Below are 16,987 nucleotides of genomic sequence, written 5' to 3' on the forward strand. Positions count from 1 at the left end.
TCGATTGGATGAAAGGTTCTTGACATCATAAAAATGCAAACAGACAGACAGACCGAAAAAGATTCATGCCTTTATTAGCGAAAAAAATATGTTCAGCCCCCTCCCTCCAAAGCTTCAAATATTCTACTACCTAAGCTTCGAAGCTCAAAAAATGGTATTCGGACCAGCCCTATGGCATAGTTTAAGAAATTCATATAGGCACAATACAAAACCAATTTTAAGACTTATTATAAAATTAAGCAAACTACTGTCTAAAAAGATTTTAAAAAATAAATGTTCTTTTACTCGGCAAAGCAGGATTTAATTGATCAACGGTTACAGTAAAGACTTAAAAAAATATTGAGCAGCACAACAGTTTTTAATACCGACAATAATAATAAATGTTTTTAAGAAATAAATCAGCACATTAGAATGATTTCTGAAGAATCATGTGACACAGAACACTGACGTAAAGATGATGAAAATTCAGTTTTGCCATCATAGGAACAAATTCAATTTTACAAATATATATAATATGCTGTTTTTACTGTATTTATCATCAAATAAATGCAGTCTTGGTGAGAAGGGACTTCTTTCAAAAATCTTACTGAACCTAAACACAAATACAAATTATTTCTAACTATTCTGAAGAAACATCTGTGAACAATTCCCACTGCATGTCCACGCATTAAAGTGTGTGTGTGTTCTGGGAATAGTCCACTCCTCTGCACAGCTTGCACAAAAGCATCAGTATCATGCCACAGATAGATGTCCCATTTTAAACCTTCACACACAGCAGCTGCAGACCTTTTACTGCACCGCCTGGCAGTAACTATTAATAACTACCGGTGTTAATTTAGCCCGCAGTGTCCAGAAAACATTGAAACACCCTCAGAGAATAACCCAGATAGAGAGAGACAAAGAGAGATTGTCACCTAATTTGAGTCAGTTTTTCTTCAATTCAACAGAAGGACAAACAACGTGTTAATACTGTAAGTGTCAGTATGAATAAGATTTAGTCAAACATTATGTTTCACTTTATAAATAAATGTAAAGAACAGCAGAACCAATATTAATATAGCTCTATAGAACAATGACAGACAAATGAATCCCTATTTAGGGATGCCTTCCTCTTACAAGCTCCATTACAGTGTTGGTACTGATTCATCATGCTAATCTGCCTGAAGGGGAACTGATTGTGCCACATTGTTTTCAACAGCCTACATCTGTATTTTTCAATTATGGATGATTTCACTCACAATACCCACATCATTTCTACTGATATTTTTTCCTCATCAATCCACCCCTCACTTCAGTTGTAAGAGAGAGATGTTCACCACATTAAAAGACTGCTAAAGGGATGCAAAGCACATTTACTATTAGTTAAATTCTTCACAAATCCTTAACACATGGTTGGACATGAGCAGCAAGAACCCAAACTGCGATCAAATGTGGTTTGCACTGAATTCACATTCACAGAGAGAGACACATAAACTCTATCAGTCTCACCTTGACCCCAGAGGACAGGAAGCTGCTGGTGTGAACTTTAGGAGCAGGTGATCGAGCACCATGGGCTGTGCTGCTCTGCTTGGCCGACGGACTGCCTGAGATCAACACATGAAACAGCAGATATGACAAATATGTATGATACTTCATCTGACAAACAACCAATTCCTAATGCAAGTGTTGTGATGTACATGTGAGTGAAATGGACTTTAAGTATAAGTATATTAGCTTAACGGAGCTTAACGTGATATCTGAAATATTCCACCAGAGAGAGGTAGGTCAGTTGGAAGATTAGGTTATGACATTTTAAATTAAAATCAAAATATTCATTCATCAATTGTTCATAACAAGATCAATAACATGCATTTAGAAAATTGAATTTCAATTTAATTCCAACTTCAATACCTATTCAAACAATTACTGCAGCTCAACAAAATCAAAAACAAACAACCAAACAAAATTCATTTCTATAGACTCTTTCCACAACCATAAAAAGTGTGCTTTCTTTTACATTTGCTTAGTGATTGTTGTGTGTGTGTGTGTGTGTGTGTGTGTGTGTCAATATATCATGAGTTTGTGTCCCAGAGCTTTTTGCTCTTACTCAAGTTTAAGATTTTTTTTCCAGAGGTTGACAAATTTAAAACAATATTTCAACAAAGATTTGCATTATTTTGGTACAAAGAGGTTGTCTATCTGCATCTTTGTGTACAATGGAATAGTTAAATAGCAGCGTTGTTTAACCTAAATGTGTTAAGACTGCAGCTCTGCTCTTCCATGCCCAATTTCTCCAGTATGTGTGTGGACTGACAAAACAAAGGAGTTTATTTCCTCCAAATCTCATAATGCACCATCCCCCAGGATGGTTGGCATGCTGCTGCTTCTCCAGATTTTCAGCCTGATTTTCACAAGCACTGTTCTCCAGTAACACAAAGACAGAGATCTTACAGCTCAAGACAAGCATACAGTGATTTTCTGAAAAAAATAATTTAAATAAATTGAAAAGCAATTAAAATGACTCAAGTTGTCATAACATACTGATATTTAAAAAAAAATAATAATATTTTTATAACAAGTTCCCACAGACAACTGAATAAATCAGAACAGTGAAATAGCTTCACTCATCTTCATGTAATAAGGTTACATTTCCCCTGTAGAGAATCTTAATTTCTGGGTGATGCATTAATAATTAATAAAAGCATGTAACAGAATATTCATATGTTGCTGTTAGCTTTAATTCAAAGCAGCTGTAGAGGTCTTATCAGAACACAGCAGAGTCATAGGAGATTGGCTGTTTTTTAAAATTTAGTGAGCTGGATACAAAGACAGCATTTTTTTTTAAGACTAAGAAAATAAAAAACCTCAGCTTCCGACCACTCGAATATGGAAATACATTTTTATGTAACTTCTGATCACGCTGCAATATTAAATATTAAATCTTGATTTCCAGTGCAAATGTCTACAAATTCTTAAATCAAAATACTTTTTACTTGAGAAGTAAAATGACAGAAGGTAACCGTTTCCTTGAAACAGATCAAAACGTGAGTTTGCCAGTGTGCTCAGAAAAAATGAAAGGGAAACATTCTCATACCTCATAGACAGATATTTGTTCTTGTATTAAGTATTAACTCAAATTATGTGTTAAATTTATCGGTTAATTTAGAAAATACATCTTTATTTAAGAGTGTTTAGGTATTTGTACTGAAAATAAAATTTTAAAAAAAGTGTCTTTTTTTGGTCATGATAGAATTTCTTTCAGTGTCCTGCCTACACATCAAGCGTTCTACACTTGATACAAATGCACTCACGATGCCCCATAATGTGGTCTATATAGAAAGCCATTAGTTTTTGAAAACCAGCTATTTTCTGAAGCCCAAGGAAAAAAAAGACATCTATGATTCCGGCAGTCACGGCACAGAAAATAGTGATAAGTTTTAAGTAGTATTAACACTTTTGTTCTTGTTTTGTCTGTCTCTAAGGGCCGATTCATAGTCAACGCAAGAAACGCAAGCAAGCAACGCGAGCGACGCGCTCCCTTTCATAGTCTAAACAGTTAACGCAAGCGTCACAGGTTATGCGTGTATGAAGTACACCGCTCACGCAACGGGGTAGTAGAGTCGGGTGATATTAGTAGAGTCGGGTCGCGTGATATTCAGATCACAATGGCAACTGAAGAGGAGTGTATTCTGTTGCTGATGAACTATCGTATAAATGTGGATGAATACGTATAAGTTCGCATCATTTTTCCTCTTAGCCCGCCATTGTATTCAAACCTTCTTCTTCTGTAAACACAATATATTGAATTAATGTACAATACTTGCAATGTCGCCCCCACCGACAACGCATAGTATTGCGTGAATCGGCGCGTCGCGTATCAAAAACTAGGACGACACATTTGGCTACGCACCGACGCATAATGGCGGCCGAAGCGTAACGATGTGTAGTCTCGGGGACGCGTATGCGTACAGATGCGTTGACTATGAAACGGCCCTTTAGCACCACAGCACAGAGCTCTGACCACCCCCTCACACATCTTCCCTGAGAGCATGTAGGTGTGTTTCTGTGAAGGCCTGTGCATGTGTGTTATAAATGAAAAGATGTTAACAGAGGTGCCAGAATGCAGTTATAGGTGATACAGCATTTGTGAGAAGCACATCAGTTGTGCTGCCATGGAGGTGGAATTTGTTCTTACACACACACACACACACACACACACACACACACACGCACGCACGCACACAGTAATATTACATTAACTGCATTCTCCACACACTCCTAAACTCTCAGTGATGTGGTCTCTATGGCAACCTGGTCTTCTGATGGCCTGTAAACCCACAGCATGCGTCATGGGAAAGAGTGAAGCTCAGAGTGTGTATTTGTGTGTGTGAGCACAAAAAAAAAAAAAAAAAAAGAGTGGGTGAACTTGTACTTTGTAATTTGTCTTCATCATTCACTCCTGACACTCTCTCATTGTGTCCTCCCTATGCACGATTTCAAAAAGAAACAAGTAAATTCACTGTTCTCCCTAAAACCAGATTGTTGCAGCAAAGCAATGACAATAACAGTCAATCAGAACTTGTTCAATGTTGAAAATAAAAGAGATGAAATAAAAACCAAGAAACCAATATCAGATCAGTGTGATGTATGGTGTGGTAAAAGCGACTCATTGTTACTCTGTGTGTAGGGATGTGGGAGAGTATGTACCTGTAGATGCAGGTGTCGACGCAGCCATATTAATGACATGCCCTGGTTTGTCCACGATAATGTAGGGGTTATTTATGACTGAGGGGCTGGACTTCATGTGCACTGGCGTGGAAGATGATGTCCGGGGAAGAGGAGAGTGACTAGGGGTGGAGATAGGAGAGCCTGGAACACAAAAATTGCATCAGATTTACGGTGTGATCCTCATAAAGTTCTCATCATGTATCAGAGCCACACAGACTGCAAATCTGTAATGCTTTACAGAGCAGTTTCGCATCTTCCGTCTTCTTTTCTTGTCTTAACTGTATACAGCAAGCCAGCTGAGCTTGATGTTTGGAGTTTCCTCAAAATGGCAAACTCGAGACTGATTTACTGGCTTTAAGCAATTTTAGAGTTTCATAGAGTATAGCATTTTAATAAGGCATTGGGAAACACAGTCATGTTTATGCAAGGTCATGTCAAACTGCTACAAGTCAAGTATTTTTCTAGATTTGACAAAGTTTACGAGTTTCACAACATCAACTCTTTGAAAGTTCGGCACAAGTAAATAAACAAGATACAACTGGTAGTTTGGTGATTTTGCATGGCAATCAGATGGCCTATGATTATGCCTTGAAAACCTATTGCTTTTCTTACAGTTTTGGCAGTCATATGCTTTTTTGTGGATATATTTATAAATATTCATTCATTTTACCTAAGTGGTGGAACAATTGCTTCACGACCAATTTGAAAGTTAATTTTGCCTGCCACTAGGGGGCAAAACACGACAATCATACATAAATGTCAGAGACAGTGATATGGTGGCATTAAGTGGCTGGATCATGTACAGAATACGACCCAATGTGGACCAGATTTTATAAAGAGGTCTGGCAAGGCAAGACTAGGACAAATCAGACTGAGCTCCTCTTAGATACGCTGTCACTCACCGACAGCACATCTATAATGTATTATAAATGAGTTTCACAACTTTCTGACAGTCTCCTTTTCTCCAGAAAATCGAAACCTCCAGCAGAAAAAAGGCAAAGCAACATGAAAGAGACTATATATAGAGGATTTTACTGCTTGCATTTCAAGTCTGCTCTTCTCCACCTTCTTTGTGCACCTGTGAGACTCACCAGACACAATCTTGCAGCTCATCGTGATCGGCTGAAATGATTTCCCAGGTGATTCAGCAGGACTGGGCACTTGCCCTTGTGGTATTATCTTACAGCTGGCCGTGATTGGCTGAAAGGCAGACTTTCCGTGGGAACCAAGGGTGATTTTCTCAGTCCTATTTGACTGCGAATTTCGTTCAGAGCATGAAGAACGCACCGACTCACTCTTGACAGTCACACCTGGAACTGAAATAAAAGGGGGATGACAATCAATTTTGTAATCATTAGATCTAATCAATAATTAATTTTATACACATTTAAGTTCATTTAAATACAAGTTACTAGGGCAAGGACTGTATTATGAAGGTCTAGTCTTGGTCTAGTCTAGTCTTGGACTGAACCGGTTTTCAAAACACAGCTTCCACTGTTTATGCAATAAAGTGCAAAAATCCCATTAATCATCTTAATCAAAAGAATCCCATTTTAAAGACGCGGTAGGAGACTGCATGATTCTTTTGTGCTACTATGTGGCATCTTGTGAGATGGACAAGCATTTGTGTGTGTTTTGTCTACCTCTATCTGAGCTGGGCTGATCATCATGAGTGTGCTGAGAGGGAGAGGAGGGCCGCCGAGAACCTTGGGCAGCTGTGGAGGAGGACGAACCAGACCCGCCCACAAACAGCAGATGAGAGGAAGATGATGGTGACGAAGATGATGAGGGGGCAGAGGGGATGAAGTCATCACCTAGTGAGTTTCTGTGGAGCTCAACATCCACCACCTTTAGGAAATAAGATTTTAAGAGAAAATGTAAAATGTAAAGATGAATTAAGATGTATGTGACACTTATAATAAACCTCGTCATCACAAAATAATTTTAGAAGTATAAAATCCTGCACTTTTCTGCCCCCCGATTTCTGCAACTCCAAAGAAGCCATCTTTTTCAGCATTATGTTTTTTCCTTGGAGTAAAAAATCAGTTACACGGTTGAAGCACTTAATTACACTGTGGCATCATGGTCAGGAACCAGATTTTATTTCCTTTTTTACTTTGCTACGAGTGAACAACAATAAATCTTCTTGTGACACTTTCACTCATAACTCTAGTTGTCACCTTGAAGACTATGACTTTTTCATCATCATATTCACAACTGAGACTATGACCTCTGATCCTTGCCCATTTAGGTAAATGACGTGCTCTTTCTTTAAGTTGATAACTGACAGACACACAATACATTCTTATTTTCTCAGAGGATTTACAGTCCCTTTAGCCTTTCAACCAAATTTGATTCTATATACAAAAGATTATCCTGAAACTATTTAACAAAACAGGTATTACATATATCCCACAAGACAAAACAATTTCTGAAATTATCCTGTTATAAAGCTTATACGCTGGTTCTTAATATAGCATGTTGCCTCCTTGAGCAGTAACGTCTATTCATAGCTTCTTTATTTTTATTTTAAAATTTTTTAATAGTTGTGCTTCTGCAGAGTAATACTAATAAAAGAAAATTAGAATTAAAGTACCAAAGTAGTAGTACTAAATAAACAGAAAACTACATTTTTCGGATCCCTCATCTTAAAATAAAAAATCTAATTATGTAAACTAATAAAAAAAGTGCATAAAAACTTATGAGCACAGCTGCAGTTTCATATAAAGATTAAGAAGCTCAGTGTGTCTTACCGTTTCAGCTCCCAAAGTCTGTAAACCTGTGTATGTTCTGTCAAGCTGAGGAAGAACAAATAAAAGATAAATAACAGAAACATAAGAGCAGTCAACAGTCTTTGCTGCAGATAATTTAAGAGGTTGATTGGTGGACTGAAATACTTTAATCGGCAAACTATTCTTTTTTTCTTGACATCTTGATTAATCTCCCTCTATTTTTTCTTTGTTATTTTAACCTATAACAAAAGTGATTGCTGTGACAACAGACAAAGGAAAAGGAAATGTCAACAGACAGAATGCTTTATAAAAGAGACCATCTTAGACTCAGAGAATCCCACATAAAGGATGGATTTGTACAGGAATATTCTATTATGCACAGTCCGCACACACACAAAAAAAATGGAAGTAAATTTCAAATAAATACTGTTTGAATTTCCCATAAATAAATACAAAGATAAAGAGGGAGAAAAGGGAAGATGAAAAGGGCAATAAAAGGGTTCAAAGAGAATACACATGCAAGCAGTCAGTAAGTCTCTGACCTTTAAGTGGTGAATGATGTCGATACGTTTGTTCCGTTGATCTTTAAAGTGTATCTGCACACGGACAGGAAACTCTCCCCACCCTCGCCGTGTAAGGTGAAATGGTGGCTCACTAAACACACACACAGTTTTTAGGAGAGATTTTCTCTCCCAGCAGGCTGAACTTAACAAATGCACCACAGGGCTGCATATAGTCTATAGGCTGCATTATAGGCAAAACATCCTGAGCTAAGTTGCTGTAATTAGATCTGTAATTATTAGTATTACTTGAAAAAAATAAACACTTTTCAAATTTTACTATGTTTTGCTTTGCTGGCCATAAATGCAGAGAATCCATGATTAATCCTAAATACACAAACTAAAAGTCAGGTATAACTAAATGCACTGGGTGGTGCGGTGAAGCGTATTAACAAGTGGATTGTATTTAATCACAGAATGTCGTGGTCTGCCTTACAGAGTTTGGAAAATGATCTTACTAAATGTTCTCACATAATGGAATAAGTTTTGATCAAATGAATCAGTGAAACGGACTTATAATATCACCACCACAATGAGAAATCACATGAAAACCAAACACCATTTGACTGAGGAAAGACAGCTGTTCATCACTGCAGGTAAGCGCAACTGCACCCCGAGTGAGCTGAGAAGAGAGCTTATCTGACAGCGAAATGATTTTGAGACATAACCTTCCTTTAAGTTTAGGAGGGAGAGCTTTGTGTATAGGCCAACCGAGTGGATGTACGTTCTGTAATGTAATTGGCACAGTATGCTTTATTTTTTCCCATTTGCATTGCTTGAACTTGATTGCTTTTGTTCTTTTTTATATATATTTAGTTTACACAAATGCCTAATCATAAGCTTGTTCAGAAAGGGTTAAAAACTAGATTTTCAAAAAATGGAATCTTTCTCCTTTCTCCATCAAACAAATATTTGAATATGCATGTTGTTTAGCTCAAATATTAAAATAAAATATATATTTTTAAAGTTTAAATTAAAAAGTCATTAATGTGCATTAAGTGTATCAAAAGTTACAAATTAAAGTATTTGAAATAAATGGTGTTCTTTTGAAAATTCTATTTATCAATGAATCCTTAAAAATATATATATCACAGTTTGCACAGAACTATTCTGCAGCACAGCTGCAGGTAAACACATACCTGACTTCCACAAGGTCATTGGGCTTGTAGCTGGGGTGCAGGAAAAACCAGACCTTCTTCACAAAATGATCAATACTGGGCTCTTTACGAGAACCTCGAACATACACCATCCATTTATGAGTGGACTGATCATTCTCCTCACGTTTATCAGGGGCAATATACCTGAGAAAGACGAGAAGGAAATTTATAGTATCAATTTATAGTAGCATACACACATTCACTCATGCTGGGGAAGGTTTAGTGTTCATGACCCTGAGACAGAGAGATAAAAGGCAATGCGATCCTCCCAGTAACTGTCAAATTATATTTAAACATGTTAAACATATTGAAACTTTTAATGACACTATTCTTCAAGATTCAGCAGGTAATAACATCATAGAATTTTTGCTATGTATCCACTCAGTAACAGCACAGATAAAAGTTTATTTGCACATGGTGTGAGTTTATTTTCAGCTCAGCATGCATTATATATTTTCAGCTACCTGCCTCAGTAATGTGATGTTTGCACTTCATTTTAAGTTTCTTGGGGGAAAAGCATCTGCTACAAACATAAATCTAGAAAGTCTGGCTGTTTAGAGATACTTTATTCAGATAAAAATCTTGAGATTTTCAGCAAAATGGCCCTTGAGTAAACGGTCTCATAAATTTCTTTAGTATCTCTGCAGGCAGAAACAATAAGCTTATATCATTGCTCATATACAAACACACAAACTTGTGTCTCTCTCACATGCTCTGAGTGGATTTTATGAGGCAAAGCAGACAAGGACTGTGTGATAATGCAGTATAAATGAAATTATATCACTGCCTAGGGAAAACTAAAGCTTTGCTTTGTGCAATGTGAAAGTTTATTAGGTTTTGAAAAATAATACTGAGATTTTACAGAGAAAGTGATGCATTTGAAAATTAAAAACAAACTCAGAGAAATAAATATTGTTTTTCGTAAAACCATCTGTCCAAATAACAAGCTGCTTCCATTCATTCAGAAGCTAATTTTTCCCTCCCCAAAAAACATTTGTTCAATCAAAAATGAAATTGTTTCATTTACTTGCCCACATGTCATTCTTCCTAAAAAGGTAACGATCACGCTTTTCCCATGCAATCTTTACGAATGTAGCTCCTTACTATAGCTGCACTATATTTCAAAGTCTTTCGAAGCCATACAGTAGTTTTTTAAAAATAAACAAACTTTATTCACTGAAACCTCTGACACTGTATTTTGCCTAGGGCTGGGCTATATGCAAAAAATATCTTAACGATAATCGCCTTTAAAAATATTGCGATATCTGGTAAAACGATTGCAGGAGTCTTGCAGTTGAATCTTTTGAAATCATAATAAATGTACATACAGAAAATGAGAAGAAGAATCGAAAATTTTATTTTATGAAAAGTAATTTGATTGCGGACCTTACGCACCTGATTTCCAAAATTGGAATAGCTTTTTGATTCCCAACCCTCCTACTAAATTATTTCATTCTTCCATGCAAAAAGACCTATGCTATGTAAAATATTTTTGCAACTTTTGCAAGGTTTATCATTTGTCTTTTTTTTCCATTAATGTTGACAATCGTCTGTTACCTGACTGTTGACATCGACATCACGATACTTATGGACATCGTCAATATACGATAATATCGTCATATTGCCCAGCCCTAATTTTGTCTTGGCATGTTCACGATGGATCTTTCTCTTTTTGTGTTCCAGAAAGTCAGTCATATAGTTTTACAATGATATTAGGGTGACATAAAAATAACAAAACAATGAAGGAATATTATTTTTTTGGTGAATTATCCCTTTGAGCTTGCAGAGCCGAGAAAAAGTCATCCAACTCAAGGGCACACCAGTATTGTTCAGAGGAACACAAACATCATTCAGCTTCCCAGAGGTGCTAAATCAAATCTCTCTAGTGCAATAACAAAGATTTAGGCCAGAATGCCTCTGGTTGTTGGAAAAAAAGCTAATCTACACTACAAACAAATGATTAAATGTTCACTCCAATTCACCCAGGGTTTATACTATCTGCGCAACAGACACTGTGCTAATATAGTAAATTTAAGCAAAGAGACAAGTGTAATGCTTCATACTTCGATACATTGCCCACAACAATGGTTTTCTTCATGTAGAGTCGGGAAGCCTCCTCTCCTGTAGTGTGGTAAGTCACATGCTGCTCCAAGGATGATGGTATGCCAAATGTGTCCTACACATGGGAATGTAATAAAAAAAACAGTTGTAGGAATGGAGTATAAGTTCTATAGTATTTTAAAGCCATGCAATCCTTCAGGGGTTTTACATGAGCAATGTTCAATTTAAGGGGTATGTAATATATATATATATATATATATATATATATATATATATATATATATATATATATTAGCAATTTGTGTAGCAATTTTTAAACATTCCTTGTACTTAAATGCAAGTATATTCTGTTTTCACAGTACCTCAAACTGCTTTATCTAATTTGATTCTTCATTATGCTTTAAAGGGATACTTCACCCAAAAATTAAAATGGCCCCATGATTTACTCACCTTCAAGCCATCCTAGTTGAATTTGCCTTTCTTCTTTCAGACACATAAAATCAGAGTTACATTAAAAATATCCTGGCTCTTCCAAGCTTTATAACGGCAGTGAATGGTGATCGAGATTTAAAACAAAATAAAGTGCATCCATCCATCCATCATTCAAAGGACTCTACACAGCTCCAAGGGGTTAATAAGGGCCTTCTGAAGTGAACTGATGCATGTGTAAGAAAAATATCCATATTTAAAACTTTATTAACCATAATATCTAGTCTCCACTAACTGTCGTACAAGCATTTATGAGAGTGGCGCTCCAGCAGAAGATGTAGGAACGTGCAAGCACAAACGAGAGGCGAAAACTAAACACCAGTCACGAATTAGAAGAACAAAATGAGGATTTCGTTATAAGCCAAGAGGAGACTGGTTTTTCTTTAATGCAAACAAACCTTACTGTTCACACGACACATTTTCTCACCGGAGCTTACAATACACCTACATCACCAAAGTACTTTCTGGGCTTCTAAATCTTGACCACCATTCACTGCCAGTATAAGGCTCGGAAGAGCCAGGACTTTTTTTTTTAAATATAACTCCGATTTTATTCATCTGAAAGAAGAAAGTCATATAAACCTACATGGCTGGAGGGTGAGTAAATCATGGGGTAATTTCTATTGAACTATCCCTTTAAATTTAGAATTACATCACTTGTGTGAAAAGCTGTGTGTTTGTAATGAACAAACCAATTAAGTAGTATTTTATTTAAATTCTTGATTCTGCCAAATCAAGAGTGCTTCTCCAGTGAAAAAATCCATCCTCTGTTGTTCACTCACATCAAAAATCCACCCACGTTTGTCTAGAACCGGTTTCTACTGTTTTCACTTGTAAACAGTTTTGATTGTGCATATTTCTCTCTTGATTCAGGCAACACACACCTTTTTACTTTACAAGGAATGAATTATTGGACTGGACTGAATATGGATTACTGTGATATTTTATCAGCTGTTTGAACTCTCAATCTGACTGATGGCTCACATTCACTGCAGAGGATCAATTGGTGAGCAAGTCATGTAATGCTAAAATTCACCAAAATGATCAGATGGAGAAACAAACTCATCTTCAACCTGGACAGCCTAAACATGAGTACATTTTCAGTAAATTTTCATTTTAGATTGAACTATTCCTTTAACCATGGTAAAACTACTGTAACGCAACCTCTTGCAGATTATTTTACTACTAATACAACTGGGTTTTACAGTACTATAACTACATTTTAAAAACCTATTACCGTATTTTTCGGACTATAAGTAGCACCAAGAACCAAGAGAAAACATTACCGTGTACAGCCACGAGAGGGCGCTCTATGTTTTCAGTGTAGGCTACAGGAGCACTGAGCAGCATAGAGCGCCTCTCGCGGCTGGAGACGGTAATGTTTTCTATTGGTTCATGTCAAATTAATTTTGATAAATAAGTCGCACCTGACTATTGAGAGTGAGGAGTCACGTGCCGGTTTGGGTTGATTTGGGAGGGGTCTGAGCAGGTTGGCCATGATGGCAGGACACGCTATCGGTTGCCAGGGGCAACGCCTTCAGAACTTCACAGGCGCGACTAAACATTCCAGAGCTCTTTCATTTTTGCGCATTTATTATGTCGTCGGAACAGAGACGATCTACGAATATGAGAAAGGAATGAAGAAAGTAAAGCAATGCAGAAAGATAAGGCGAAAGAAAGGGGACCTTACAGGAACAAGCTCACACCAAGCGCAAAACAGCGGTATTTGGAGAAGCTCTCAGGGATCCAAAATATCAACCCACACAAGCTCCCTGCAGCGGCACAGAAACCTGGACCATTTACCTCCAGGCACACATATGGACATTGTGAATTATATTGTTTACGTTGTAAGTCACCTTGCATTCATGCTGTTAATGGCTTTAATCTAACCAGGACATTTACATTTTGCAATCACACATTTTACTACCTTAGCCAACCCAGAACTGGTTTGTCCACTTTGCAGCCCCCAACACAAAAACCGTATGTGTCATTTGGCTAAAATCAAATTATACCTAAACATAAACAGCTTTAGCCTACATCAAAACATGTTGGAAACGTTTGTGTACATTGAACATCTCGTTACAATCTAGTGTTTACGAAACAGTGGCAGTTATTTATGTTACTTTGTCATTTTGGTCAAGAAGTGCCTGCTAAATGCAATGTGTAATTATAACAAGCTAAAACGCATGTGAATAAACTTACTTTGGCCAGTACAACGCTGTTTTCATCACCTGGGGGCTTGGATGGACCCAGCCACAGCAGAAAGCCTCGTAACTTTCCAAAGACTTGTGGCTTTTAAACTCCTGAATTGTGTAGTTTGTGTAGAACTTACACCAAAAACTAGATAATTCACAATGTCCATATATGTGCTTGGAGGTAAATTGTCCAGATCTCTGTGCCACTCCGCTGCAGGGAGCTCGTATGGGTCGATATTTTGGATGCCTGAGAGCTTCTCCAAATACCGCTTTTTTGCGCTTGGTGTAACCTTAAAAAAAAAAACTGTATTCCATTGTTCCTATGTTTTCCATATGTATCGTGAGAGGTACTGGAGCAGTTTTTAACGCAGCAGTAACTTCCAGGCATGGTAAAACAGTGCGGAATTGAAAAAAACTCCTCTACTACCAAGTTAACACATGTAAACAATCCTGTTTCGTCGCCGGTGTCCTGTCAACATGGCGGAGACTAGGATATCGAGGGGAGGGGCTCTGTGCTATGACGACAACTCCTCATTCTCAATAAGTCGCAGAACCAGCCAAACTATGAAAAAAAGTGCGACTTATAGTCTGGAAAATACGGTAAATGTTTTGACATTGTGTGGGCCAATACCTTTCCTGTGTTCCTGCCAGGTCGTTGTTCACGTGGAGCGCCATCCTCTCTCCCACTGTCCGTCTCCCTCTCCCCAGCTTCCCCATGTTGGCTGAGGGATTCGGTCTCAGACTGGGCCTGTGATGGCGTCTCTGAATTCTGGTTCAGTGGAGACGAGGAGCGGGAGGGGGGATCGTAGAAGCGTTTTATGGCAGGATGGTTCAGCACAGATGGGTCACTCTTAGAGGCCTGGAAGCAAATGAAGTCAGTAATCAACTGTTTGGGCTTAGAGTCAGAAGACAATTTATACAGCAGAAACAAAATTGGATGTTTGTTCATGCAGAGTGAGCAAAACCAAAAGTTTGTTGTGTTTTTACATATTTTAGGTGCAGTTTTTGCCCACTTTTTAGCAACCTTGGTTCCAGAAGTTTTTTTTTTTCCATTTATTCAAATCCCATAGAGATATCTTAAAAATTTATGAACCAAACCAACCAGCTACAATGTGAATTTCAACATTACAAACTTATATTTGAAGCAAAAATACAAATGTACAAGATTGTGTACTTAATGACTTTAATTAGAGAAAAAACTACTACACTGCCATGAAGCATCAAACTACAAATGATGGAGTAATATAAAATTATAACTTTTGAATTAATAGTTCATATATATACATTTTATTTTAATATTATGCATACAAATATTCAAGTAGTTTGAGAGCATGAAAGTCCTCAGTGCATCATGGGAGTGGGCAGACGATAGAGTGAAAAAAAATGACAGCGTTAAAGTGATACGAAGTTCTTTTATCGTGATTTGGTGATTTTTTTTTTTTTTTTTTTTTTTGCATAACCTTGGTATTAACAACCTCATAGATCACAACAGGCTTGTCTTTAATGATTTATAAATCATCACTTAAAAACAATTCCACTATAAAAAAAATGAATGGGATTTTTACTTCTGAAACTCGACTGTCTGACTCTATAGATAAAATGTATCAGTGCATCTAATCTCTATAGATTACCTCAGGGACTTTAGGTTGGCCAGCATTGGCATAGTAGTTTGCGACAATGCACGCTCTGAGCTTGTCCATCATTCTCCTGGCCTCATTCAGCCTCTGAAGATAAAAAAAGAAAGAAAAAAAATAGATAAAAGTTCAGATTAGTTAAGTTATGTAGTGTATTACAGCTTTAAGATTTACGTTGTCCCAAGTATGTTTTAAGCATGTTGACTTGCACTTGAAGCACCACAATTAAAGCACTTTTGGACTAACAAAACCTTAAATAAAGGGAGTACTGAGTATGATTACCTGCCCGATGACCTCGATCTCATGCTCTTTATTCTTCATCTCAAGAGAAAACTGATCCTTGATGATTGCTTCAATCTTCTGCACAGCAGCTTCACGGGCTGATAAAAAAATAAAATAAAATCGAAGCATATTTAAAAAAAACAACTTGTAAGATAATATACATCACTGTTAGGAACCTAATCTTACCATTCTGCTCCACCACTTTACTCCTCTTGTTCTCCTGCACTTGAGTGATGTCCTCATAGTCAGGATCTTTGTCCTCTATTTTCCTTTTCACCCCAGACATGATCAGTCATTGGCTGGACTGAAGACACAGTACACAACATAACACATAAACGACAACGAATGTATACAGGCACACAAAGGCTGTCTCAAAACTTAGTTAGCTAACGTAATTACTTGATTTCTTAAAATGTCTAAAAGCGCCTCCTAGGTAGTCAGCTTGCAAGATTTTTGAGTCTCAGCCCTAGTATATGAGCATTTCAAGTGTCATTATATTTAATTTACAAACTGCTATTAGTAGTTGCAGAGGTTTCAAAACAAATAAAAACATAAAGAAGACGCTGCTAATCTGACACACACAAACCACGCTAAACAAAACAATAGCTTTTTAAGCAGTTATTGTAAAACTCTAAGCATGCCGCTTTTCCCAAACTGCGCAAAATGTGACGTAAACAAGCACAAAAGTTGTCGGTGTGTTTATTTACACGTTAAACGTACGCTGAATTTGCTGGTGAGACGTTTAAAGATGAGGTGTTTAGCCGTTAGCTTGGGTTGAATCTCGCGCACATGAAAGTCTCGCGCGGACACACGAACTCGTGCAGGGCGCGTTCCCGCTCAGGAAAGAGCGCAGAGAGCGCGCGGCCTACATTAGCTAGATAGGGAGGTTTCACATTAGCTAGATGGGAGGTTTTCAAGCTGGGATCCAGAGACCCCCAGTGGGTCGTGGAAATATTAGATGAAAACAGTAAATAAGCAATACAATAATTAACGAATAAATAAATCTAACATTACTTTAATGAATAGGAAACAAATGTAATGATGTACATTATATATATATATATATATATATATATTGGGTAAACAATATAAGATTAGCTTTAAATTATGATTGAGATCACCATGTTTGGAGGTCTGTAACATCTAAAAGATTGAAAACGCCTCAGCAGA

General features: G+C 37.2%; 1 protein-coding gene across 4 annotated transcripts in view; it reads right to left on the reverse strand.

Moving 5' to 3' along the window:
* The window catches only part of LOC113099838 (YEATS domain-containing protein 2-like), a 36,062-nt gene extending 19,409 nt beyond the window's left edge, over nucleotides 1-16,653 (reverse strand). For 3 of the 4 annotated variants that reach the window (XM_026264792.1, XM_026264793.1, XM_026264790.1), the window contains exons 1-13: nucleotides 16,538-16,653; nucleotides 16,004-16,121; nucleotides 15,818-15,915; nucleotides 15,533-15,625; nucleotides 14,533-14,760; nucleotides 11,220-11,332; nucleotides 9,139-9,300; nucleotides 7,982-8,093; nucleotides 7,461-7,505; nucleotides 6,351-6,555; nucleotides 5,799-6,023; nucleotides 4,687-4,848; nucleotides 1,489-1,583 (exon numbers count right to left, since the gene is read on the reverse strand). In XM_026264792.1, the coding sequence (XP_026120577.1) occupies nucleotides 1,489-1,583; nucleotides 4,687-4,848; nucleotides 5,799-6,023; nucleotides 6,351-6,555; nucleotides 7,461-7,505; nucleotides 7,982-8,093; nucleotides 9,139-9,300; nucleotides 11,220-11,332; nucleotides 14,533-14,760; nucleotides 15,533-15,625; nucleotides 15,818-15,915; nucleotides 16,004-16,103 (1,638 nt within the window). In that variant the 5' untranslated portion in view covers nucleotides 16,104-16,121; nucleotides 16,538-16,653. Of the gene's footprint in view, nucleotides 1-1,488; nucleotides 1,584-4,686; nucleotides 4,849-5,798; nucleotides 6,024-6,350; nucleotides 6,556-7,460; nucleotides 7,506-7,981; nucleotides 8,094-9,138; nucleotides 9,301-11,219; nucleotides 11,333-14,532; nucleotides 14,761-15,532; nucleotides 15,626-15,817; nucleotides 15,916-16,003; nucleotides 16,122-16,524 lie in introns of all 4 variants that reach the window. The other variant, XM_026264791.1, reaches the window with a different exon arrangement.
* Between the last annotated feature and the right edge of the window lie 334 nt (nucleotides 16,654-16,987).

Source organism: Carassius auratus, unplaced genomic scaffold (genome assembly GCF_003368295.1).
Source record: "Carassius auratus strain Wakin unplaced genomic scaffold, ASM336829v1 scaf_tig00217069, whole genome shotgun sequence".
NCBI lineage: Eukaryota > Metazoa > Chordata > Actinopteri > Cypriniformes > Cyprinidae > Carassius > Carassius auratus.